The following is a 27,959-nucleotide window of genomic DNA, read 5'->3' as shown; positions in this document are numbered from 1 at the left end:
TCAACTCGGCAGGGTCGGGGAGGAGGGCTGAGGCGAGGCGAGAAGAGGCGAGGCGAGGAGGGAGCCCGAACTCACCAGACTGAGCAGCTCCCTGCGCCGCGGCCAGGCAGAGGCAGAGGCAGAGCGAGAGGGGGCGCGGGAGGGTCCACCGCCGGCTCATGGAAGGGCCAGGGAGCCGCCGCCGCCGCCGCCGCCGCTGTCCGAGCCTCCCTCCCGTCCTCCCCGGCTCTGGGCGACGGACGGGGCGGCGGGAGGCATGACGGGAAATTCCTGGGCACTGGCGGCCGAGTCCAAATATGAGCATAGGAGACGAGCGAGGGAGGATCGCGGAGCGCGCCCGCCGCGGACGGGGCCCGCTGCCCGGGCCTCAGCGGCCGCCAACTCCCTCCTCCTCCTCCCAATCCTCCTCCGCTGCCGCCCCAAGGCTGCCGGTCGCCGAGCGCGACCGGGAGGTGGAATCCGTCTGCCAGAGGGCATCCCTTTCCAGTTTTGGGGCCCAGCTGCAGAGCCGAGCATCCCACCCGCCAGTCTCACCTAAGACCCCTGTAGGGGTAGAAAAGAGAGGAACTACCACGAGGAGACCCGACAGCGAGCCAGGGACCCGCGGGAAGACATTTAAAGGGGTTTGAGAAGACTCGCGATGTCCCTGATCAGTTGAGAGCGTTGGGAGTAAGGAGATAAAAAGACCTGGAAAGTGCTGCTCTGAGTGTGGGAAGGTGAGGCTGGAGTGGCGCTGCCAGTTATGCACACACTCAGGTGAGCCAACCTATACTAAACGAACAGGCATTACACATAAAACCACCCTCCTGAGTTCCAGGTGAGTGGGCCCTCTACACCAGGGGCGGGTGGGTGTGTGGGTGTGTGCCAAAATTACAAAGTGGCTCTGCCCACACTTTTATTTGAACACCGTGTATGGAGTTGAGGCAGGCTGAGTGACAATAGTTTTTCACACTAGCTAAAGTTTCTTTAGATCGGTCGTTCTTTTCACCGCCAACCTCTCTTCATCCCCCTTACACTGGTTTTGCATTTATAGTAGCTTGTCTGAAGGGCAAGCTTATTCAAAAGGTGCTACCTGATGACCAAAAATGTCAGTCCCAGATGTTTAACTACAGGCCTAAGCCAATAGTTGCTTGACTTTTCTTTGGCACTGATAACTCCTCCAGACGTCAAGTCCAAATGACCCTTAGCGTTTCCAAGACGACATAATTATGTTAATTACTGTTTTGTTGTTTTACTTGCTCTAATGGAACAGGCCCTGGAGATGTAGGATGTTATGTAATTACTTAGGACCTTTTTAAGATGCTACAGAAATGATTTATTGATGCAAAATACTTAAGGGGTAAAAGTCAAACAGATTTAGAGTGTGAATTATTCTAACATGAACTAAAGTATGGTAATTTGTATATCACACTATTTGTTTGAAAATGCTATATTTGAAAATCAGAAACTTTTATTTCAAAACCAATTCAATTCTGGCAAAGTATTAAGGCCCATATGCCAAAAACCAGTCCATCTGCGAGTGGCTCCCCTTAAATCATCTGTTACTGAGAAAACCACATCCCATGAATTACTCCTGGCAAATGGGCAGATTTCACCCTCATGTACTAGCAGTGATAATGGGACGAAGGGCAGATGACCTAAGTAAACTAACAGTAAGTAAACGGTAGTACAGTAAAGTAGGGATTTAAAAGACACGTGGCATTATTATTCAGTTTAATTACCTGAAGCTGAGTATCTGAAAGGGCATACTTAGGAACCTCTTAAGTATCCCCTCCCTCTCCTCTTTTTTGTATATTTTGTACTACATAAGCATCACTTTTTCTTACTTCCCCCACATGTTGCTTTGCTCATAGTTTAAATATTTGTTTAAAAACAAAAGTAAAATGAGCACTGCCATTTGTAGAATGACATATAGGACCTCCCTAAGTGCAGAGAAAAGCTTGTTTCAAAGGACTGTAGTAATTTTGGCTACACTTAAAATATTTTAGTTGACCTTAATTACAAAAACATAAAATTATAAAGAATGCAATACCACAACTGCATGTTAATACAAGTGACAGATTAATTAATTGTATTAGCTCGGATAACTTTACAGCAATACCAGCAGCTGTTCTAAAGGCTTGAATAAATATGTTAAAGAATGGAGAGAAAAAAAAAATTTACTGAGTACATGGTAAGTACCAGACAGTGTGCTAGTTGTTTTATACATGGTATTTCATTTAATTCTTGCAAATATCTTTGAGCTTATTTTTTATCCCTATTTTACAGCTCAGGAGACTGAGGCGTACCTAAGTAAATTATGCTACCAGGAAGAGGTGAGTTAGTACTGGAACTCAAACCTCATTCCACATTCCACATATACTCGTTTTACTGTACTACTCAGTCCCATTTTTCTCTTTTAAAAGAAAGAGGGTATTCAAAAACTGTATTCATTGGGCTCTTGTGGCGTTAAGTAACGGGTGTGCACTCAGGTTACCTCAAGTAATAGGGGCAAAGAATACATGTGGAAATAAGACCAGAGACTTAACCGGCTTGTCAGGTCATCCTTTGTGGGCCTTGGGGTGGGGACCTGTGCCTTTGAGGGGTACCAGGAACATAAAAGCCACTACCCTCTGACCACATTCCTATGAGCTTTCTGTTTAAATCATATATTTCACAATGTTTTCTCCAATGCCTTTGTCATTATAATCTTAATAACAATCATGTTACCATGTTACTTTAAACAATGTTTGTTTTTAAGACAGAGGACCCAGAGGAGGTAACGGCTTCCTCTGTCCCTATATGCCATCCCTCCCCCAACCCAGTGGTATGCTAGTAAATACTAAACAACCAGATCTGGAGGAGGGAGGCCTGAATTGTAACAAAACCCAATTTATGTGAAGGTCAATATTCTCACCAACCTGAGTCTCTGCGGCAGATCTGGGAAGAGATGCACTCAACAAGAAAGTTTTTCTAACTACACTCAATCCAAACTCCCCAAATCCCGCTTTCCCGAACTGGGAAGTAGAATGTTGTCACTCTTACCCCTGCTGAGAAAAGGTTTTATACTGAGGGGAGCATGCCCCTAAGCCTCAAGGTGCTGGAGTGGGAAGAGAGTTGAGGAGAACTCTTCTCAGCAACACGAGGGACACAAAGTCAATGCTGACTGGCTAAGGGAGACACCAGACATTTCCCTCCAGATTCTGAAAAAGGATTTCCACCTCCATAACACCCTTTCAGCCCCCAGTCACCAGTGCACTGAAATGACAAGGACTCTTAAACGAAAGGCTGAATTAAAGTAAGCAGAAAAACCTTCTTTTCATTGTAAAATGGTTTGCATTTCAAATGGTATTTTTAAATTTTACACAGTTGAGGCCATTCCCTTTGTTGATTAATTCTGGAGAGATCTGAAGATTGTAGTTCCATGATTGATGTGCTGCCTGATTCTACCAGCTTTGGCTGTGGATATGCTACAAGTAATACAGATTTAACAAGACTTTCGATACTGCAGAGAATTAAATAATCCTCTCTACACCAGCAAAGCTGCTTGGATTTGGCAAGATTGTACCACATAAAGCAGTATATGCAAAATCAACTACACACACAGAATAAAGGGGTGGGAGGAGAGGCATGAGAATACTTTTTAGTTGAGACAGGAAGATTCTGATGGAAGACTTGATTCTACTCTTTCACTTGGTCTCTGTTCCTGAGCACTTATATCGAGAGCATCTCACCTATGGTGTGTGTGTGTGTCCAGTGCTGGAAGGTGTGGGTTTTTTTGCACAACTTAGCTCTAACTGCCAACCAGCACCTTCATGTGTTGTTCATCCAAAGTGGCTCCAGTCTGATCCAGTGGCAGAGAAAACCCTGGCTGTGTTGGGCTTCCTTAGAAATGGAATGTTGCCCTCCAAAACGGTGCTTCAGGAAATTCTGCGGTAGTTTTACCTTTGCCGATAAAGCTTCTGAGACAGTGGGTAAGTTACTTAATTACTCTAAGCTTTGATATTCTTTCTTCTCTGTATAATGGAAAAAAATAAAAGTACCTACCACTCATGATGCTTTGTACTTAGCCCTATGCTAGCAAATGGTAAATCCTTAATAAATGTCAATCTAGAACTAATACTAGTTACTTTTATTTATTGCTTACTAACTTTCAGTCACCACAAAGTCACTCTTTGCCTTTAAGCCTTATCTGTTATGATTTCCTCCATCTGAAATGACTCATAGTTTCTCTTCACAGCTCAGAGGCCTACATTTGTATTCATAATCAGCTCTTAAGGAAGTCTATTCAGATTTAGTAATCCTTTCAACACATATTTTCTTCAAATTTACTTTTTATATTTATACCCAAGGTTACTAATAGGAACTATGTTTCAAATATACTTTTAAGTTTTAACTTCCTCGAAGTAATCAGATTAGAAGGCTACACACACGATTATTCAAACTATTTTGCGAAAACCAGTTTTAGAATTGCCATCAAAATATACAATGCATTTTGAAAAATATTTTCAACACAGGAAAATCATCTTTGCATTCATTCATTTGTTCATTAATTCAACAAATATTTATTGAATGCTTACTATATGCTGGATAGACAATAAACAATAAGCCAGTAAAATATTTAGTATGCTACAGTGATAAACTGCTAATAAGAGAAATAGGGCAGGGAAGGTTGCTGAAAGTGTTGAGGAAGTAACATTAAAGACATGAAAAAAGGAGGGAAGCCATGAGGGTATTTGGGAGAGAGAAACAGCAAGTGAAAAGGCCACGCCCCAGGCAGAAGCAGGCCTGCCTTGTAGGAGGACCAACCAGGAGGCTGGATGGGGAGAAGAGAGTGAAAAGGGCCCCTGTAGGGGAAGCATTAGAAGATGTGGCTCCAGAGGCAATCATGTAGCGCCTTATGGGTTATTATAAGGACTTTGGCCTTCATTATGAGTGATGGGAAGCTACTACAGGGTTTCAAGCAGAAGAGCACCATGATCTGACTTACACTTTAACAGAGTAACTGGCTATTCTGTTAGGGAGTAAAAAACAGAAGGGGAGACCAGGAGGTCCTTGAAGTAATCCCCGTGAAAGGTAATGGTGATTTCGGAGTAGGGAGGAAGCAGTGGAGGTGGTGAAAAGTGATAAAATTGCAGATCAATTTGGGAGGACGGGTCCACAAGATTTGCTGATAGACCAAATGTAGGGTGTGAAAGAAAGAGAGGTTAAGAATGTCTCTATGCTTTTTTCTTCCTTTTTTTTGGGCTGAGCACCACAGTACTGCCATTTCCTAAGCAAGGGATAACTTACAAGTATGTGGTGGGGCAGTATGTTAGAAGGTCAATTTTGGACATGTTAAATTTGGAATGGCTTTTAGAGGCACAAGATAATGTTCCTCCAGGTCATCTAAAGTACATGTAATGTTCATGAAAATCGCATGGATAGAGGAATGTCTGGGCTGCAGGAAGCATAGAAATGATATTTAAATCATGAGAATTCCCTGGATTGATTTAAAAAAAAAAAAAAAAAAAAAGAGCCAGTAGGGCCACTAAAGGCTACAGAGGTAGTAGGAAAATCAGCCCAGCATGGAGGCCTAGAAGGCAAATGGAGCTTTTTATTTACTTAGAATGTATTTGCTTTGTGGAAAAAGACAAGAATTATTTAGAACCAAAATAGAATAGATGAATAACCAAAGTTATATCCTTTTTATGCTTTTAAATGTGTAGGTGTAATATATTAAAACTGATTTTTTGGTGTGATTTATAAATCGACTCTTAAACTTACCCTAAAAGATAGTGTCTAGATACTGGGAAATAGCAGCACTGGAAGGCAGGTATATTGCACCACTGGGACCACTCTGAAAAGCCATCCCTATAGGTCGAATGGCCAAACACCCAATATTTGTGGTGTGTGAAAGACAGCTAAGTGACACAGTCTACCAGACAGGTGGAAATAAGGACATAACTTCAGAGATGAAGAGGAACCTTTGGGAGGCTCAAATATATACCAAGTGGTTTTAAGACTGTTGTTTGAAGTGTTATACAAATGTTGCTTGTACCATTTTTAAAGCTGGTGGTCATAAAAGTGGAGAGAGAAGGAAACTTGCAGTTGGCAGATTTCTGTTCAAACTCTGGCTATGCCACGTGACAGACGTGCATGACTTTACAGTTCACATCTCTGGAGTTTAGTTACCTTATCTTTAAAATGAAATAATTCCCGCTCTGCCTATTGTGCAAGATGATGGTGGAAGCTTAATGATATAAGGAGGGGGCTTTCAAACTGCTGATGTCTAAAGCAAAAGTCATGATTGAGGCAAGGTGCATTTTTCTAAATTCACCCCCTTTTCTTAGTATAAGCCACAGTTCTTTATATATCTTGAAGACACCTCCTTGAGATCTTGATTTAAAAAAAAAAAGTATACACACACACAACTTGGTATACAAATTGCACTGATTGAAAATCACTTTGAAAAACAATAGGAGTCATTGTAATTTCTTGTGTGGAAGAGAAACCTAATGAAAGTAGGATCTAAAAGAAATTTAGTGTGTCGCAGGCTATGGGGCAAATCAGAAGACAACAGCAGTGTTGGGAAGGCAACCCACACAGATGCAGGAACCCTAGATTGAGGTAATGAGAGCCCCTAGTCTAAGACGGTAGCAGTGAGTCTAGAGATGCACACGGAGATATGGTAAGAATAGAGTTGCCAGATAAAATGCAGGATGCCCAGATACATTTGAATTCTAGATAAACACCAAATAATTTTTTTAGTAAATCCTAAATATTACATGGGGCATGCTTGCACTAAAACGTGGTTCATAGTTTATCTGAAATTCCAATTTAACTGAACATTCTGTATTTTTATTTGCCAAGCCTGGCAACCCTAGAGAGAAACTGGTGAACTTATTCCTACCCTCATCCCCCATCTCTGAGGCATATTCTGAAACAACAAACAAAACAATGTGTTCGACTGTGAAACGAGGTCACTAAGAGCTAGTCCAGCTCTTTGTGGATCCTGAATAGATCAATAAAAATGTCAAATAGTTCTTTACAGACCTGTTTATTTCCCAGCCAGGGCATGAGCCTTACTAATATTGTGGCTATATGCTATTCTCGATATATAAATTTATACCACCCAGTATAATGTGGATGTGTTTAACGTATTAGCTAACCAGCAAAAGAATCACCAACCAGCTCATGGTTGCCCTGTGGAGAACACTTTTGATGAGAAACATGAACCAGAGGACCCACAATCCATCCATCACCCCCACCTACACACATGCACATGTGAGACTGGGCAGGGAAGACTTTTCCTTGCCAGCCCAAACCTGTGGCCTTACTTGATTAGACAATGTATGGCCAAGTGGGAAGGAAGGAGTTCAGACAGTGAGTTCCCTTTCAGTGGAGGAGTAGGAGCAGTTGAAAGATTCAAAGAAGGAAATCCATTTGAGGTGGTATTACAAACCCAGTCAGGACACACAGGAGCATTCAAGGTGACTTTCTCTGTCTAAAAACTTAGGACCCTTAAGGTCTTATCATCTCCTGGGCGATGCAAGTGAAAATTCAAAATACAGCTGCAAAACTTTTAACGCTTATCTCTTCTACTTTGTAATTCTGTTCTGAAATTACCTTTACCAGGCCCTAGTGTCTCACTTTGTGGAGGCTGAAAGGTCACGACAGTAGGGAGAAAGAGGTCTGGTTTCAACTCACTTCTCTGGTAGATACAGGGACAAATTAAGATTCACAACTGATGATCAACAGTACCCAAGAACAGCCCACAGTGAAGCTGGAAAAAGGACCACAGCCCACACCTCTGGGGAGCATTTTGAGGACAGGTGGAGGAGAAAGTAAGGCCAGACCTCGGGATTGGCCCATGGCTTAGTGAAGGATGCCCCTAAGCAAAAGTGAGTTTTACAAATTTGGGGGTGGTAGAGATATGGAGCAAGACTTGGCAGGACTTGGATACTGACTGAATTCTCAGCAATCACAGAGAACACTGAAAAGCAGGGAGGCTAGATTCTTCTTTTGTGACTCCCCTTAGTGTGATGAGTGCTCAATAAATGCGCTGACTTTTAAACTGGGGCAGAAGGAGCAGGGTTTGAAGGGGAAGGTGGGAGACGGTTAAGGAAGAATTTATATATGTTAGAATTTACATATGTTTCAAATAGACCAAATAAACCCATCGGCCACTTAACTTTCCATAGTTGCATAAAATGCAATAAAAATCGGAAAAGTTAGTTCCTTCTAAAAACCATTATATTCTGTTCCTAGTGGTAACAATTACAACTAGAACTACAAGTAAAATTGGCTGGCATTAATAAAAACATGTAACTATATCACAAACAAAGCTCTGAAAACTCAAGAGTTAGTGGAAAGAAAACCTAAAGAGACATTTAGTAGAGTGTCTAAAGTAAAAGCAAGACATTAAAACAATAAAAACATTTTCCAAAGGAATCAAATGAAGCACAGCTAATTTCGTTTCACTTCACATCAATAAGGAAAGATACACTGGAAAATCTACACATTAAGTAAGCAATGATATTATATAAACATATATGAATGAAACATCTCTGAACTATTTCCAGCTTTGCCTCTAAAATTCCTTTGGTCTGATGGCAGAACATATTATTTCCTGTTCTTGTACTCTGTGGGAAGTAACACACCCATTTTAATCTTTGTCACTTTTTCCCTGTATCAACATTCATGCAAGGTGCTGCACTGATAATTCTCCCTCGGTTGATATCTCAGATCCAGAAGCCATCTGGCAATGGGTCTCAAACTTAAATATCAGAATACCTGGAGAACTTGTCACTGTCCTGGGATTTTCTCCCAGGTACAGTGATTCAGATCTGGTGAGGGATTCAGGAATCCGAATTTCTAACAAGGACCTCAAATGATTCTAAGACAGGCTCTCCACAGATCTTTCTTTGAGAAATTCTGGTTTAGAGTAACTAGAATAATTTTCATGTCTACTTTCCAACTGGAGAGGATAATGGAAAGGATGACAGGAAAAGAGAGAGTATATATAACACAGCCTTCATAACCTTTACAGGAAACTCAAATAACTAGACTTTTTGGTTTATAATAAGTTTTGAAATGAGGCACTGCAAGATTCTCAGCTGCCTCCTGAGTCATCAATGATTAATCTCTCCATAGTTTTAGTGCTGTGAATATTTTATTGTATTCCTTGAAAATTGGTTATTTTTGGATCAGCTTGTGATTCAGAGGTAAGTGGAATATTAAATTTATCAAAGCATATCTTTAAAAATTACTCCAGGTAAGTAGGAATTTTCTGTACCAATCTCTCTTAATACTAGAATATATTTTATGATATACAGCTTGACCCTTGAATAATTCAGGGGTTATGGGCGGCGACCCTCCAAGCAGTCAGATATCCAAGTTTAACTTCTAGTCAGCCCTCCCTGTACTTGGTTCCTCAGTATCTGTGTTCTGCATCCACCAATTCAACCAGTCATGGAAGGCATAGTATTGTAGTCTTTACTACCGAAAAAAATTTGAGTATAAGTGGACCCATGCAGCTCAAACCCTTTAAGAGTTAACTGTACTTTATTATAGATTTCTTTTTCTAAACATAATGAAAATAGCATACTCCTCCATTTAATTTACACAGGGCAATATTTATTCCACCAATCTCCATATGTAAGTTTCTGCTTTATAACTATGTTGTGTTTTAGGTATATTCAGCAGTCCTTGGGGAAAACCAAGAAAAGCTATTTTGATTTTTCTGTGTTATTAAAGCATAGTGGAAAATGACAGTGATAATTTATACAATTAGCCTGCTTTATTTAAATATGATACATTATAATTTTTGAAAATGCGGTTTTATTTAAATAGGACATATTGAAATGTGGTCTATTTAAGTGTGAAAAATGTATAATTCATAATGATGAATAGCAGAATGAGTGGCCAAGCAACAAAGCTCATGGCTGGCTCTCTGAATGTGAGAGCAGGAGTCAACAACCCACATGACTGCTCAGCAGCAGTCTCCCTTGCTGTCTGCTTCTCACTCGTCTCTATTGCTCCCGTTATATTCCAGGCATATACAAAGATCGCAGATATATAGCACATAAAATTAACTCCTAAAACTCCTACAGTTAAAGATTATACCAGCCTGTGGGTTTAGAGTCACATTAAGGGACATTTTAATAACACAGTACTGATTGTGGACAAATATTTTCAAGATTTACTGTCCTGCATTGGTGAAGTGCAACTGCTCCATCCCAGGCAGGCTGACATCACTCTGATGATTGATACTACCCTAGTTCCAGTAATGATAATTCGAGATCTTAATCTCAGTGTGACTCACATTGAGAAAAAGAAATTTATATTTAGATTTTATGCCTTTTTGAAGTAGAAGCATTGAGCATAAAAAGAATTTTTGGACATAATAGTTGGGCAAAACTAATAAGATGAGCAGTTTAGGAGAGATGAATGACTAGCAAGGCATACTGTTTCAAAGTCAAATAAAAAGGGAGATACATTAGTTTCAAAAGAACAAAAATAGTTTAATAGTGAATAAAAACAACAACCAGTTTTTGAAATAAAGGAAAATATCAAAATTTCTAGGCATCAAAACTGTACCCAACAGGGATGTACCAGAGAAATCACCATTAATATGATGTTTACAATTTTTGGTAATTATATTTTATCAGATTTAGGAAGTTCCTTTCTACTCCAGTTTTGCTAAGAATTACTTTGTAAGAAAGGCTATATGGATGTGGAATTTTATCAGATGGTTTTACTACCTCTATTTGAGATGATCATATTAATTTCACTTATTTTGTTGGTGGGACAAATTACATTGGTTTTCCAAAGTGAAACCAATCCTGCATTCCTGGAATACATCCAGCTTGGTCATGATGTGTAATTCTTAGATGTTACAGAATTTGGCTTGATGACCATTTTGGTTGGTTTGGGATTTTTGCTTCTGTTTAGGGAGACTGCCTTATAAATTTTCTCTTTCTGTTTGATCTCTGCATCATGGTTATACTAACCAAGAATGTATTCCTTTTTTCTATTTGCTGGAATAGGAAATACGTCATTTAAAAAAGGAAGCACTGAAGAGATTATAGATTTTCCAAGGTTTCTCTTACACACGAGCATTGTTAAGGGTGATTACAATGAAAAGGAAAGGGATGTTAAAAATAAATCACATTATCAAGTAGTTAGTCTCATAGAGCCTGATTTAGAAATGGTGACAGGGATATTATATGGCAGGCTTTTACATGATTTCACTTAATCCTCTTAACTCCATAGTAATCACTGTTTTAAAAATGAGGAAGCTGAGTGTTAAGACTACATAACTTACCTAAGGTCCCAGGACCGGGACATGTCAAAGGTGACATTTGAGCACTGGTGCCAGGCCAGAGGCTGTACTCTTAAACTACTCCTCCTTTTCTCCCTCTCTCTCAGTGCAGGAATCCAGTTTTGGAAGACCTTTCATACACCTGCTAACAGTAACAGAACATAGAGCTATAGGCAAAATAAACATAGCTCTTTCCCAAAGTGTGAACTTATGAAAAGTCTAAAATGTCTGAGCTTCATTACCAAAGGTTGGCAGTGATCCAAAATATACTAGCAGAAAAGATCAAATTAAGACAATCAAGTAAAGACAATTATGGGAATCCTGAGGTAAATATATTCTAATATATATAATAAATGTGAAGAAATTTGGTAAAATATATATGTAATCCAACATATTGAATTGTTAAATCTTGGCGTGTTTCCCTCCAGTTGTATGTACATGATATCCTTTCTTTCATTTTTCACTTTTAACAACTCTGATACAGAAATTCTTTTTTGAATAAACGATACCTTAAAGAATCACTGTCAAAGTTAAGAAAGAGAAAAATTGCTGTCTACCTGCATTAAGTCCCATTTCTACCAGAGAACTGATGTTAGCTTTTATCTGGGGAAACTACCAAGTGTGAACACTTAAATTCTCCCTTCGCTTGCAGTTTTTTGGACCATGCTGGTGGTAGGAACTGAAACCACAGTATGAATGAAGACCAGCTGGTTTCTTTGCTGTCCTCTTCCAGAGGGGACGTTTACCCTGACTGTGAGGTTGTCCTAGCTTTATGCCAGGACATTCATCTATCAGAATCCACATCTTTGGTGTTATTTTTATTGTTTTCTTTCTTACTTAGTGCCAGAGAAAATGGTGCCTCTTCCAACTAACAGTATCTTAGATGAAATATAGTATATTTGAAATAATGATTATATAACTTAAGAAGCACATAGACTATATTTTCCACATCTTAGATAATCCTGACATTATTTTAATGATTTTTCATGATTCCTTATGATAATCCATAATCCATTATTTTTTCTCATTTTGTAGATTTCAGTTGCTTCTAAATTTTATCACAGCTTAAAGCTCTAATGAACATCATTTCCATATATCTTCATGTCATCTCTGATAATTTCTTCAGAATAAATTCCTAAAAATTAAAACAATGTCAAAGGGTATGAAGAGTAAAACTTTTTTAATGTATTGATAAACCGACCTATAGAAATGCTCATCACTGTGCACAACTACCAGCATTAATGTAAAGGGGCTATTTTCCCTACACTCAAAAAAACTGTGTCAAATTTCGTATGTAAAAAATCTTTCTCAATTGTTGATTAACTTGCATTTATATCTGTGGCTGACTGTTTCATGTATTTATTGGCCATTTGCAGCTCTTCACTTGTGGATCATCTCCTGATGTCATTTGACTATTTTTCTATTGGGATGTTAGCCTTTTTATGTTAGGATAATTTTTACTTGTAGAATATTACTACAAATCATGTATGTTGCTAATATCTTTCCATTTCCTTGTCTTTTAATTTGTTCTTAGACTTCTGGATGTACTGATCATTTTATTTTAATACAACCAAATGTGTTTCTTTGTTTCTGTGCTTAACCCTCTATGAAATACTTTCCTCTGATTTTTCTTTTAGTTATTTTATGACTATTTCTTAACTCTTTATTCCTCCTGGAATTTATATGGGTATGTGTAGAGGACTATTTACAAGTAAAAACACAGAAGGCTGAAACTAATGTAGATATCATACATCTCATACTAATACTCAAGACAGTGTGGTACTGGTGTAAGGATATGTATACAGACAAATGGAATAGAACTGAGAGTCTGGAAATAAACCCTCATTTTTACGGTCACCTAATTTCCAGCAAGAGTGACAAGATGATTCAATGGAGGAAAGAATAGTCTTTTCAACAAATGGTGCTGGTACATCCCAAATGGACATCCACATATAAAACAATGAAGTTTTTACCTTACCTCACATACTGTACAAAGCTTAACTGAAAATGGATCAACGACCTAGACGTGACAGCAAAAATAATAAAACTCATATAAGAAAACATAAAAGTTAATTATCATGACCTAGGATTAGGCAATGGCTCTTAGAACCCAAAATACAAGCACAAAAGAAAAAAGTAGTTAAACTGGACCACATCAAAAGCAAAGATCTAGGCCCAGGGGAACAATATTCCAGGCAGAAAGAACAAGTATGATGTATGAAGTGGGTAGAGAGTTAAGTGAAGGAGGCCTGATAGAAGAAATACTTGAAGAGATGGGCATAGGCCAGTTTGCAGAGGGCCTTGCAGGCCAAGACAAGAAATTCGGATTTAATTCCAAATGCAATGGGAATCATCGGAAGGTTTTATTTTAGGGAAGGTCATGTTCTGATATGGCTTTGAAGACAAGTTTGAGTCTGCATGGCAAATGGATTGTAGCTGGGCAGGAAACAAGGACACCAGCTTAGGAAGTTTCTGTAGCAATCCAGGCAAGATATAAATGATGGTATCAAGGGAATGGATAGATTGGCAATTAGAAAGATAGACAGACAGACGCATAGACAAACAGGCAGATAGGTTGATATGCAAGAGCAGAAAGGTCTAACTGAATGTGGAAATTGTTGAAAAAAGAGAAATGAATAAATCCTAGGTTTTCAGCTTAAGACAGCTGACGTGTGGTCACTGCAAAGGAAAGACTAGAAGAGTAAATTTGGAGGCAATGAGGCATGGAAATCAGAGTTTTGTGTTGGTATGTAAAATGTGAAAAGCCTTTAGTCATCTAAACGAAGGTTATCAAGTTAGCAAGCTGAATAAACAAGTCCGAAAAGGAGTAACCAGTTAAGTAGGAGAAAAGACAAGATTGTGGTGTGTAAAAAAATAACTCAGAAATATTTAGTTAGTTACTTGTATGCAAATTTAGCCACATGAGGTAGACAATCAAAAACTTATCAAAGCAAAAAAAAAAAAAAGTAAAAGATATGAAAAAGGAGGGGAAAAACTGCAGACAGTTTAGGAACAGTTTATATAGTTTTTAAATAAACTGATTAGCTGGCAGCTAGCAAAAAGTTAAGCTAACTAAGCAGACTATCTTTGAGCAGGCTGACTTTATCACCAAAGAAAACAGTTTCAGTTTATGGCTTTGCCAGAGCCTTGAGGGTTCAGCTAAATTAGAGTACATGTGACAGGCTTTCTTTGTGTATTTTTCAGAGTCTACCACCTTTGGCTAGGTGTAAACCACTTCCTCATCAGAAGTTCTCAAGTGTCACAGGAAAAAAAGTATTAAAAAGTAAAGTATTTCAAAAAGAATATGTAAGCCAAAACTCTAATCAGGAGATGCAAATTATCTCACAAAATGTTCTCAAACTTGAGTGTGCCATTGGGATCACCTACAGGGTTTATTAAAACACAGATTACTAGGTCCCAACTCAAAATGTCTGATTCAGAAAGTATGGAGTGGGGCCCCAAATCTTCTTGGACTAACAAGTTCCCAGGTGATGTTTATACTGCTAATTTGAGAACTATACTTTTTGCCTATCACTGACCTAGAGAAAGCTGAATATGTGCAGCTAGAAACGTGTTCAAGAAGGAAAGGTCGTTAACTACTTTGTTTATAATATTAAAAAAATTAAAAACAATCCAAATGTCCACAGTTGAGTGGATACATTGTGGTATATTTTATAACAGAATACTATACAGCCATGATAATAAATGATGGCTACATGTACATCTATACAAATGAATCTCAAAAACAATGTTGAGCAAAAAAAGTCACCAAAGTATACATATAACTTGATTCTATTCACAGAGAAGTCAAAAGCAGGAAACACTGTATTTAGAAATACATACATGTGTGGAAAAACTATAACGAAAAATAAAGAATTATGAACACAAAATTTAGGATAGTGTTTATCTGGGAGTTAGGAAAAAGCATCATCATAGACACAAAGGTGCTTCAGAGTTAATGTTCTGTGTCTTAAATGATGTTGTACTTCAAAATGTAAGTAAAATATATACTTCATATATAAACTAATATGTGTAAATCATTTCATAATAAAAAATTTCCAAGTAAAAAGGGAGGTAATGATCAGCTATGCCAGATGGTGCTGAGAGTTCAGGAAAGAAGCAAGTTTTTAGTTTGGCAAAAGGAAGTCTATTGTGATCTCTAGAAGAGTGTATAGGATTCTAGAGTATGGGTAACATTTGGGTATATAGAAGTAGGAAATGAAGGGTGTTTCAGGCAAAAGTAACAATAGGAACAATGTCAGTAAAGGCAAATCAAGCAAAAGCTAGGTATGAGGGGAAGGACAAGCAGTGCAGTTCAGCTGGTGCACAGTGGCCGGGGGAGGACTAGGCATTAGCCAGAGAGACACAGATTGGTCTAGACCAGTACTGTCAGCACAGCAGTCACTGGTCACACTGGTTAACACTCAAAATGTGGCTGGTACAATGAAAAAAATTAAGTTTTATTTTGAATTAACAACCAATAACTGATTCAGTTATAGGAAAACCTGAGGTATATTTGGAAGAACTTGGGTATGTGAATATACTTTTTCAAACTGTAGATTTTATGAAATCTGAATATAGACCAACTATTTTCAATGAAAATGTAGCACCTGAATTAAGATGGGGTGTCAGTAAGCTGACGAACTATACAAGTTTTAGCTCTGTAAGTCATACAACACAGGACCCCCCCTAGCTGTATACTCTAGATACCAAAGCATATAAAATAGCTTCTTAATAAAATCTTTGATTATGTGTTGAGATGATAATATCCTGGATATATATATGGTTAAATAAAATGTATTAAGGTTAATCTCATCTGTTTTTTATTTTTTTTAATGTGGTCATCAGGAATTTTTAAATTACACATGGCTGACATTATTAATATTGGACAGCACTGGTCTATATAAAGGCAGGTCTTGAAGACCAAGTTGTGTTTTGGCTATTACGAAGTAGGACATAAAGAGCTACTGAATTCTCAAAATGTCCACATTAATTTTTTTGGATTGGAAATTCAATTACTTGCCAGTAACATCCATCTGAATATTCCATAGGCATCCCAAACTCAAAGTATCCCAAGATTCAATTTATCATCTTTCCCATCCAATTTATTACTTATCACCTATTCTCCAAATGCTGTGACTGTTAAGAATTCCCACATTAGAAAATTGGACATCAATTTCTTTCTCAATATCCAATTAATCAAGTCCTTCCCATCAAGTTTCTTATTTTTCAAATCCTTTCTCCATTTCCATCCTAACAAATCCTCACCTGATCTCCCTTTAACAACCCACATCCAAACTTCAGAATGTGACCTACAAAACTTTCATGATCTAGTTCTTGCCTACCTTTCCTGTCTCTATTGTCTTGTACGCAGTAATTCAACCATAAGAAATTGCTTGTACTTTCTATATGCAATAGGTTTCTCATTAACCTTTTTTCATGTGCTTTCTATGCCTAGATAGCCTTCCAGAAGAAACAGTAAACCTGTAAATAAGTACACAGGCTTTAAAATTTAAGAATCAACAAAATGAGTCTATCCTGCTGTCCCTAGTAGAGGTTCTGAGGTATAGAAATCTACTGTCAGGATGCATTTTTATCATGTATAAATTTTAAGAAAAATTAGAAGCAAAATATTGAATATAGAATAAGAATTTACAATTTCCAAAGTTAAAAAAAGATGCATTTTTAGTCATAAAGTTTCTCCAATGGGGCTTAAAGGCAGTAGCTAGTCAAGCTCATTAGACCAGTAGAATGAGTATCATGGACACTGCTTCTTTAAACCACAACTTCTGGTTTCTAATTTTCAGTTAAGTACCTGTTCTTGAGCATCCTTTCCAAAAGAGTAGCTGCCAAAATTCTGCTTGATTTAGCATCCTTTGTTGAGTCATCTGGAAGAAGTGACTTGCTGAGATAAGTCTAGGAAAAAAGGATGAAGAAGCCATGTAGGTGACCTAGAGTAACGTAATGTCACTAGGAGCAAGGAGTGGGAATTGTAAGGTCAATCTTATTAAAGAAAATGTTCTGGGCACATGATACATCAAAATACTGTTCACTTGGAAATCACAACTTGTCATCCAAACAGTGAACAATCACACAAGGAAAATATAACAAAGTCCAATATCAGGCTTCAATATTCACAAGATATTCAGGAATCTACAGACCAACAAGCATGAAAATGGATTTTGTAATAACTCAGGTTCCACACAATAATTTTTAGGAGCCACCACAAGAATAGAAGCTCCCCTGAGAGCTTAAAGGAAAGGAGACTTATCATTTTATCTATACTAATTAACAAGTGTTTGATAAATGTTACCTCATCTGCCCTGATGTCTTCTCCATCTATTAAGATGCATGAGGTACCTCTCTATATTCTCAGAATTTATTCTGCTTTCTTCTCGATTTTCCATGCTATCTTTCATCGGCCCTGTGTTCTTCCATCTTAATGACTGGGCCATGCCTTTTTTATCTTTACATCACTAATATATAACCATGCCTGACATGCTGGCAATCAATAAAAGTCTACTAACTGACTAATCTTCTTTTTACTAAACTACCAAAAAACTAAACCAATGCTACTCAAAGTAACTAGCCCGTAACTGTTTGTTTATAATGAGTTTGAGCCAGAATGTGTAGAAGAATAGCTTCCTTTTTGAGAAAGTCGTGCTATGAAAAAATGTCTGGCTCAACGAAGCAGTGCTTTAGTGATACATCTGATTTACATTCTTGCCCCACTTTAACTTTCAAATGTTTGTCTCAAAGAGATTTTCATAAAGTATGAAATGCCAAGGAATGGATGGTAAAATTAACTTTACGGTCTTTATCCATTTTTATAAGCATATATATATTTACAGATACCCAAACAGATTTAAAATAAAGGCACCTATTTTTACTGGTGAAAAAATAAATAAAGACACAGGGCACTTAGAAAGTTTTTTAAAAGCCAAGACGCATTAAAAAAATCTAATAAAATTTTAATTAGAATTTTTTCCTTTTTTTTAACAGGACAAGTAACAGATTACATCAAACTTCAGAACTTCTCAAATATCTAGTTATTATACACATTCCCATCTGTCTTGCAGGGAGGGATCTTGGTCGGCTTAAGAGTTTCAGGTAAAATAAGCTGCATAATAGTTTATATTACAATAATAAATGTACAATGTTTACATGGAATATGTTTTAGAAGCAAGAAAAAGATGCATCTGCATCAAGGCGACCTTTTAAAATGCCACAACTATTTTTTACATTCACTCTCCCAACAGGTCACAAGATGGGGTCACTAAGCTCAGATAAATCACTGTGATGCACATAAAATACAGAAAGATTGGTTATTTTATATATTATATATATTTATATTTTCACACTTTAGCATCTGAGACATAAACTGAGAATTTTAAATTTATTCTTTTCAGATAACAAATCATTTTTATTATTCATAAACATGGTGCCCACAAAAGCACATAGGTAAGGCACAATAGGGTTTTCTGTTACAGAACAGTGTGCATCATGTTTACTTAACCAGAAAACGTGCATTAACTGTGCAAGTTCATGCTGCAAACCCAACACATATACAATTTAAAAAAAAAAAGAAAAAAGAAAAAAGGAAACTGAGCTTTAAACAAAATTAAAATTGGTACAATTCCAGCTGTTTCACATATTTACTTGGACTGACAATGATATATCAACAGGTTATTTTAAAAAAGCCAATTGTTACATTACAAGTAAACTTTGCTCGGTAATTATTTTAATCTGAAATCATATAAACAGTAATAACCTAACTTTACTGAAACAAAGTAAATACCGAGGCACAAAGTAACCTCGTGCATTTACCATACTGCAAACTTTCATGACCTAAAATTACAAATATAATTTTTCAAATACACATTTTGCTGCAACAACGTGCCCTGCTTTAAACTTGACATATAACAGGGAAGCTAACATTTCATTAAATTATAAATAGATTGGGAAAATGACTTAATCCCACTGGTACTATGTCATAGCCCTAGCATTTATAATAAATACAGCTTTTCACAAAATACTTTTCCAACATCTGCCAATTGCTTCTTTATTGCTCACATAAATCTGAACTCATTACAACTGGTATCCGAACTTTCAACAAAATCATACTCAGACATTTTTATATAAAACCTATAAAAGATATTTTAAACTTGTATCTAATACTTCCAGGTGTTTGGCTGTTTGATCTATATGATAGTACAGCCGTATGTATATATGTGTGTGTATATATACACATATACACATACATATATATATACATACACACATATATACACATACATATATATACACATTAGGTTATGAATAAAATAGGGAGCTTATTTTACTGCTTTAATGCAGACATCCTCACAAAACAAGACTACTTTCGCCATCACCAGCATTTACACATATATACAAAAGCCAGTTTAAGTACATGTACATCCACTGATACTTATATGTAACCACTAAACCGAAATTAATTTTCCCAAATTCCAGCTGTAGCAAATGAATCTCTTACAAGCAACAGAAACCTAAAGTTAAATTGGGAAATGAACAGTTTTACTACATTAGCCTGTAAGAAACTATGTAGGTGACTGTATACAAAAATTCACAACAGTAGTTTACAGGAAATTATGGAAATACAAGAAGCCTTTTCACCATGCTTTTGTGTGGTTATCCAAACACTTCTTGGTGCAGAAATACAACCACCACATTTGAAAATGCTTAATAAGGTCAATGTTCCTCATGCAAAACTTTAAGTGCATTGGCTTAACCGAGCTCCAAAAACTGAATGAAACAATCATTCTATCTACCCAGCATTGCTGCCTCACTGCTAAGTCCCTTTGAAACCTTAATATTTCTGGAACGTTCGAACAGAGCTGTATTCAATAAAAATATTACATACAAAAAGCATTGAAAAAGGGAGACAGAAAGCCAAATAGGAATTTTCCTATTGTAAAGAACAGTCCTAGGAGTGGAAGAAAGTCTTTTCAGGAACCTCCTTGAGAATTGGCTAGGCCAGTCCGAAGACGAAGATGAGACATAGAGTTCATATGTTTATTTGATGGCTTCAAGGGAGTGTTGCAAGTAAGAGCCTGGGGAAAGCGATGGTGATATCTATCTAGTCGTAAATATTTTACTGTAACCAATTTTCCTGTTGTAAGATAAAAATAACATTTTAGATCTGTACAAATGTGCTTAATATTTATAGAAAACATACTGTGGTAAATGCATATAAACATAAAACACAAATAAAATAATTAAAATTATTACTCTAAAAATGCTAATCCAAAATTCTTTAATTTAAAATCTGGTATAGTTTAACAGTAAGCCATAATTCATCTTTTCAAAATGTTTGTAATACTCAAATTTCTTACCATCAAACCACGAGCCATGCAATGCCTTAAAAGCTTTCCCAGCATATTCTGGAGACAGACATTTAACGTATACACAACCCTGTGGTATTTAAAAAAAAATGGAAGGAAGGAAGAAAGAAAAGAAATAGTCTTAGTTTAGTAGCAACAAATCCAAAATGTAGAAATCAATAGTAAAAGTTAATTTACCTCACGTGAGTTTTTGTCTACTGCAATGTGAACAATGCCATCATTATCACTGCATTTTTCTAAAATTGCTTCTTGAATTGCCAAATGCCACTGATCCCCTATTTCCCTAAAAATTAATGAAAACAAAAATCAACAACCATATTCCTACTCAGAAAGAAGTCTTCTGTCTCTTATAACATATATAACCTACTAGAATGGGGACAGTTTAAAAACCACAGATTGTTAAAACTAATAGCAAATAAAAGCTTGCTGCTAGCAGTAGGTAGAATAAAAAATACTAGCATTCATAAGTCCCAGCCCTGGTCTCATTTTCCAGTGTAAAAATGCACAAGCTGAGGCAATGAAGGATCAGTCCACCACAGCAGAACAAATGTGCTGTCATTTTTGTGTTTATGTACTTACAGTCATCTCTTTTTTCTATCTAGACAAATGTTAATACGCACTTTAAGGAGTTGTAGTAAACTTGTAAAGTTAAATATTATTTTTAATGACATTTTCAAATTCCTAAACTTAAGGAAAATTCTTAGTAAATAGTGTACTCTGAGCTTTTCTTTTCCAAAATAATGGAAGAGTGATATAAGACAAACATTTTGCACAAATAAGTCACTTTACTATTATGAAAGATTTCCCGCTACAGTAATGCACATTTGTTTTTCTTGTAGATATAGACAGTGGGGCAGAAGAAAAGGTGGCTACACTTTAAATCATAAATCTTCACAACAGGTAATAAAATACTGGACTGGCATTGATTTCCTAATCCCTAACATATGAGGTAAGACTCCCAATGGAGGGACCACCACACTGTTAATTATTTCTAACCCTGCATAATGGAGGAAGTGTGTGTGTGTGTGTGTGTGTGTACTTAGTGCTTCCTCACATTTCCAAGTTTGCTGTCACTTATTTGGAATCTCACCATATCAACTATTTATTGACATAAATGAGTTATTAGATGGGATTTATGGCTATTTTATATGAAATACAATTTCCCTTGTCAGCTTTAAAAGAAAAACAAAACAGAATTTGCCTTGTCCTATCATCAGAGAAACAAGCAGTTGGCTCTTGGAAGCAAATTCTAAAGACTATTACAGCCCATGTGTGAAATATTACGGATTCTACGGCAACCCCTTTGACTGTGCTGTTCTCCAGACACGTGTGCTGCTGCAGTTACACAGACAGAGAAGCTTCTCAAACATCGCATGAACAGGTGGGCAGGTCTTGTAAAAGGGAAAGTATGTACATCTTTGTAGAAAATTTTTTACAATGAGGGGTTGGAAACTTTAAAATAGCAGATATTTTTATGTATATTGCCTACTGAGGCAAAAAAGGGTGGCAGACATGACTTACACATTTAATAAAGAATACTGTTTATCATCACATCTTTAATTTAACTCAAGCATTTATCTGCTATGGGGATTCACAGGGAATACAAAGGTTTATAAAAGTTTTACAAATCGTTATACATCTGTGTCTTTTGATGAAACCTTTGCTTGAAATTCAACAAAAAAGAAGAAATGAGAAAAACATAACATTTCAGTAGTTAGATATTCAGAAGTAAAAGATTTTTCAGTTACAGACAGTTACAGTTGCAGTGTATTTATCATGCATTTTTCAGTCAAATATTCCAAATAAAAATTACATGTACTTTGATCATAATACTTACATAACTGGATCAAACATATTTCGAATCTTTAGACACGGTGTCAAACTATTTGGTGGTGAATTTCTTCTATCTAAATGAAATGCTATAAAAAAACAAATTTGTTTTACTATTTTCTATTGTTCCCTTTTGTTGAAAAGTATTCAGTCATTCAGTTCATTCAAAAAATATTCATTGCATGCTTTTACTATGAGCCAGATCCCTGAATTAAGGTGACTGAGATAGACACAATCTATTGCTCTGACAGTTTTCTGTTTAGTGGGAGAGGGAGATGAAAAACAGTGTAACCCAAAAAATCATAATTGTGGTAAATCCTAAGAAAGAAGAGTACAGAAAGCTGTCAATGTAACTTAAGCTAATCTGTGAATATCGGATAACACCTCACAGAAGAAGTAAAATTTATGCCAGGACCTAAAGAATAAATAAAAATAGGAAGAGTAAAGGGAGTTGTAAAGGACATCTCAAGCAAAAGTGGCTGCTTATACAAAGCCCAAGGCAAGAAGGAACTGTATATTCAAGTAACTAAAAGACAGCCACTGTGACTACAGTAGGGACCACAGAAAGATAAACCTGAAGAGGAAGATGCTGGATTATGCAGGACCATGTAGGCCACATTAAAGTATTCAGATGTTACCATAGAGCAATAGGAAGCCACTCAAACGTTTTAAGGAGAGGAGTAAAATGATGAAATCTGTCTTTTAAAATTATAAAATTTTTAGACTGTTATGTGGAGAATCAATTAAATGAAAGCAAAAATGAATGAAAGAAGACCAGTTAGAAGGTTATTAGTATTGTCTAACAGGGAGATGATAGTAATGTGGATAAGACAGGCCAGCAATGCAGAGGGCAATAAATGGACAGAAACACAACATATTATGGAGTAGATTTGACATGACTTGCTTAAAGACAGCACACATGGGGGCTAAGGGAGAGATTAAGAATGACTCTTGGGTTTCTGGCAGAACCAACCGAGGAGGGGTAAGTATTATTAATTAGAAAGCAATATTGGAGGAGAGGTCAGTTTGGAGAGAGAAGACACTGGGTTTGTGCACATGTTGAATCTGTGGTGCTTCTTAGTAGAGAAGAAAAGTATACATCTGAGTATAAAAATCTGAAAACCAGAATAGAAAACGTAGTGCAAGATCTAAATTTGAAAGTCATCAACATATATATGGTAAATGAATTCGAAGCATAGATCATCTGGGAAGACACGGGAATAATGAAAAATGGTCTGGAAAGACTCCAGAACCTAGAGATCCAGGAAAATCTAGAAAAGAAGACTGAAAAAATGGTTAAGAGGTAGGATGAAAACCAGAAGAAAGTGGCAACCACAAAGCCAAAACAAGAAGGTTCCAAGGCAATTGTTAACACTGTTAGGTAAAATAAGGACAGAAAAGAAAAACATCCACTGAGTTTAGCCATATTGATATTTGAGAGCTGTTTCCTTGAAATGATGGGGACAGAAAACAGACTGGAGTCAGCTGAAGAACAATAAATGGGAGGTGAAAAAGTAAAGACAGTGAGTAAACTGTTTAATGATATCTGGCTATAAAGAGGTGGAGAGACAGGGTGACAGCTACAGGACAATGTAGAGTGCAACAAATGTGTTTTAAAGATGAAACTACAGTACGTTAAAGTGCTGAAGAAAAGGCAGAGATGTAAAACACAGTAAAGGAAGACACCTGAAAAGACTAGACAGAATGGGATCCAGAGGGACCATCTAAAGGGAAGGGCTTAGGTCCTTGTTAAGTGACACAGCTTCTCAGCTGGAATAGGAAGTGAGGATAAGTGTAGATTCTGGTAATTTTGTAGATTTGGTGGTGGAAATCAAGACACAGGTATAATCTGATTGCTTCTATTTTAGTCATCAACAGAGAATTAGAGAAGAGAAGGACAAAAGTTTGAAAAGATGGGAAGAAATCTAAAATTGCTATTGAATACGGAAGTGAAGTGACTAGTAAAAAATGGTAAGAACATAAAAGGCAGGTAGTGCTTAGAGCCTAACTGAGGCTGATTACTTATGAAGGTACCAATCTGTCCAGTCGTATGACGTTCTGCTATGCTCAGCTATTTGCATATAGACAGGCATAGACAAACAGTTTCACCTTGGTTGGAATTTATCAGATAAGATGACGAATAGGTAATGACTTAAGGGTACTAGCAAGATCAAAAAGATGGATCATGGACACTAAGATGGACAGGAAAAAAATGGAGAAAGTAGGTGTACTAGAGAATTGGAGATGCTAAGTTTTTTTTTTTTTAAACCCAAATAATAAAGCAAGAAAGTTGAAAGGATGAGTTTATGATGAAGACCAGAATGGATCAATTAAAGATTTCAGAATTATCAGTGATAAGAAACATCTGCGGTAAAAATGTCTACACAGTGCCTGATGTGGGGTGGAGGAACAGTCACTAGACATAAAAAATCTTTGCCAAACCCCAGATTAAGAAGTTCTGTGAACCTCTAGTACCTTCCAAACTTCTCTAGCATTGTATAGGTTCTGTTCTTAGATGACCTTTTAACTGCAGATGATCTGACTTCCTTGAAATTCCAATAATGGCCTGGGCCAGCAGGGGATGAACCAGAGAAAACAGAAGCATTCATACCACTTTACCCTGGCCTAGACCCAAGTTTCCACAAAGTAACAGATCTGGAGGACACTATTTCTGGCCAAGTCTAGTCAGAGAGTAGTCCCAAAGATCAAATTGATTTTTATAATATAAGCTTTGCCTCCCTAACTAAACTCTAATTACCATAGCTATGTAGAGATATAGTAGTTACTGAATGATACATTTCAAATACCTCAGGAACTACCTTTGGATCCTTCAAATGAATGCTGTTATTCCAAAGACTACATCTGCCAGAAGCATAAATCTCTGGCTCCCCAGAAGGTATTGTTTATTTTTTAACCGGTGCTTTTAAACCCTTTAGAGATACTAATGTTATATTATCACCTATTTTATATTTAACTTTTTTTTTTTTTTTAGAAATTGAACTAAAAATTAAATAAGGTTGATTATTTAACAATTATTTGGGAAAAGTCCCATTAAATGACAATAGCTTGTAGTGGCAGTGAATTCAAAAGACTACTGTAATTACCAACCCTCTAGCCAAGTACCTTTTTAAACCACTGCATTTATAAGGAGAGAAACATCAAGCATGTGATTAAGTTAAACTATCTTTTCACACAAACAACCATCACAACCCCCCAGTATATGCCCATTTTTATACAGCACAACATTTGTGCTCAGATATATTCAAATGGAAGCAAAATTTATCTTACGTATTAATATTTTTAAAAAGCTAGGTCAGAGTCAGTTAGTTATATTTAAATAGACTATATATTTAGTGACATAAAATGTAAGTAATATTAAAACTAAATTCTTTCTATATTAGAGATATATGTTCTTAAATGAGGCAAAAGATGTATAACCATCATTAAGGAAAATTCCAACAACTTCTCATCAGCCTCTTGTAACAATTCTTATTATGATGAAATTCTTAAAAGAACTCAAATCTTTCTTGCTATATGTCTACAGACTTTCATTTTATCACCACAACCATCCAAAAATTGAGTTGGTGTACTTCAAGCAAATAGCTAATTAGGTGTTCTGTCTCAGGATTTTCTGCCTTCAGGCTAAAACTACCTCAACTATTACACTTTTTTCCTGTTTGCCAACTAGCAGATGTCTTTACTCTTAATTCCTTTCTAGGTTCAAGAACCCCTAATCACTGTAACTGTTTATTAAAGACTGCCAAGTAAAGGGAGATTAAAATTACAATTCTTTACATGGCCCATTTGGAAACATGCAAATTAAGGTTGCTCAGCACTTGGCACAGTTTGTGACCATTTAATATACTGAAACCTGGATGAAACATTAATATAAAAAGTAGCAGGACACTTAAAAAATATTGTATCAATTCACATTACGACTATAACCAACCTAAACTTGTATTTTATCACATTTGCAGCCTTTTCCTAGCTAAAGAGAATGATATAGTGAAATAATAATCAGAAGTTTTAAATCCTGGAGATTATAAAGTGTCCAATTTAACACATTTAAATAAGTCATACTGCTACTAATTTGTAAGAACATGGATTATCTAGTTGAAAAACTGCCTTTGGATTCATCTTGAAACTCTCACATTTTAAAAATAAGACAACTGTAATGACAAAAAAAAATTCACATGAATAAAAACAATGGCCTAGAACTTCAAATGCATACATGAGCACCAACTATTAGCTCTATGAAAAAATTAGGCTGAGACTCCACATGCTTTATAATCAGGCACTAAGGTAATCCGACCTGATTGGCTTCAAATTCTCTGTTTTTGGTTTCAGAGGACTCTTCTGTATGTACCCTTTGAAGCAAATAGTTTATGGTTTAGTGTCATTTTGGCAATATCAAAGCTTCATTTTTATACCATGACTATGGAACCTATTATTCAAGCTCTTCAAAAGTGAAAATCAATTAGAGAGAAAAGGGATAGACTGGATTTTATTTTATTTCAATTTCAAAACAATTTACCTTTCCCATATAGCATGTTTAGCAAACGCTGTAAATATGCTTTTTACCCAACAAGATTAAAAGAAACTCAACTCACTACTAGTCTGGAATACAAATTAAACTAGCCATGAAATTTCTTTTTGCAACTAACCATAGGGATACAAACAATTCAAATGAGGTAACAGTTATCACTAGTAGAGGTTTGGGTACATAAGGCAACCAAACACCAAATCTTTCTATAAACTTATAAATACCTGTTCTTGCAACTATGCAAGCATTAAGAAAAATATGGAGAATACCCACAAAAGCCACTTGGCACAGGATATGCAGGTGAGAGTCTTAATGAAAAAGAGAAAGGCAAGCAAAAATTGAAAAACAAGAGCAGTTAAAAAGTTATGATTCCACTTACATATGTTTTAAATATAAAACAAATTATGTGTGTGTTGTATTTGCATAAAAATCAGGGGAAAAGAATGCAGTTATATCTTTAATACTAAGTTGCTGGATTAAGTGAAAGAGGAAAAAAATCAAAGTAATGTATCTAGTACTACATCACAGTGAAGACAAACCATGTTTATATCAGCAAGGAGAAAAGTGGGAGGAAATGTAAGAAGTCAACACTGATTCCTTCTGTGGGACAGAACCGGAAGGGAGTTTTGCCTTCATACATCTTTCAGTGTAATCTTTTACTTTAAACACATAAAAGACTTGCAGTTTAAAAAAAAGTTACATTTTAAAAAATACATACCTTGACCTTGCCACACTTTAGAAGGTATTACTAATATTTTGTCGCAGGAGGCAGAAGGCTGGATCCACCGCCAAACTAGAAAATCTGCACCACCTATTCTTCGTGTTTCCGTGCGAACTCTAGACTCATTAGCAGCAAGGAAGTCAACAGCTCTATCCCAGACTTTCTTCATTTTTTTCCTGTCATTTGAAGGAAAATGACAGG

General features: G+C 36.6%; 2 protein-coding genes and 1 long non-coding RNA gene across 8 annotated transcripts in view; 1 reads left to right on the top strand and 2 right to left on the bottom strand.

The window, feature by feature from the left end:
• The window catches only part of MSRB3 (methionine sulfoxide reductase B3), a 151,036-nt gene extending 150,717 nt beyond the window's left edge, over window positions 1–319 (bottom strand). Inside the window, exon 1 of one of the 3 annotated variants that reach the window (XM_074375081.1) lies at window positions 76–319. In XM_074375081.1, the coding sequence (XP_074231182.1) occupies window positions 76–304 (229 nt within the window). In that variant the 5' untranslated portion in view covers window positions 305–319. The remainder of the gene's footprint in view (window positions 1–75) is intronic. The other 2 variants (XM_010970509.3, XM_074375083.1) reach the window with 2 other exon arrangements.
• Window positions 210–27,959, top strand: LOC141579402 (uncharacterized). 4 transcript variants are annotated; one of them, XR_012510645.1, is made up of 7 exons: window positions 210–756; window positions 2,269–2,315; window positions 3,814–3,953; window positions 18,287–18,394; window positions 21,504–21,564; window positions 21,837–22,045; window positions 25,307–27,959. It is a non-coding gene; the product is annotated as an uncharacterized LOC141579402 (long non-coding RNA). The 4 variants fall into 4 exon arrangements; XR_012510646.1 differs by lacking the exon at window positions 25,307–27,959 and adding an exon at window positions 11,392–11,610 and having other exon boundaries at window positions 21,837–22,607; XR_012510643.1 differs by lacking the exon at window positions 25,307–27,959 and having other exon boundaries at window positions 21,837–22,607.
• Window positions 18,240–27,959, bottom strand: part of LEMD3 (LEM domain containing 3) — a 57,266-nt gene continuing 47,546 nt past the window's right edge. The window contains exons 9-13 of the mRNA XM_010970510.3: window positions 27,756–27,934; window positions 22,502–22,583; window positions 20,842–20,947; window positions 20,656–20,734; window positions 18,240–20,432 (exon numbers count right to left, since the gene is read on the bottom strand). Coding sequence (XP_010968812.3) covers window positions 20,269–20,432; window positions 20,656–20,734; window positions 20,842–20,947; window positions 22,502–22,583; window positions 27,756–27,934 — 610 coding nt within the window. The 3' untranslated portion in view covers window positions 18,240–20,268. The remainder of the gene's footprint in view (window positions 20,433–20,655; window positions 20,735–20,841; window positions 20,948–22,501; window positions 22,584–27,755; window positions 27,935–27,959) is intronic.

Source organism: Camelus bactrianus, chromosome 12, assembly GCF_048773025.1.
Source record: "Camelus bactrianus isolate YW-2024 breed Bactrian camel chromosome 12, ASM4877302v1, whole genome shotgun sequence".
Lineage (NCBI taxonomy): Eukaryota > Metazoa > Chordata > Mammalia > Artiodactyla > Camelidae > Camelus > Camelus bactrianus.
Note: the sequence above shows the minus strand (reverse complement) of the source record. Positions and strands in the feature narration are given on the sequence as shown.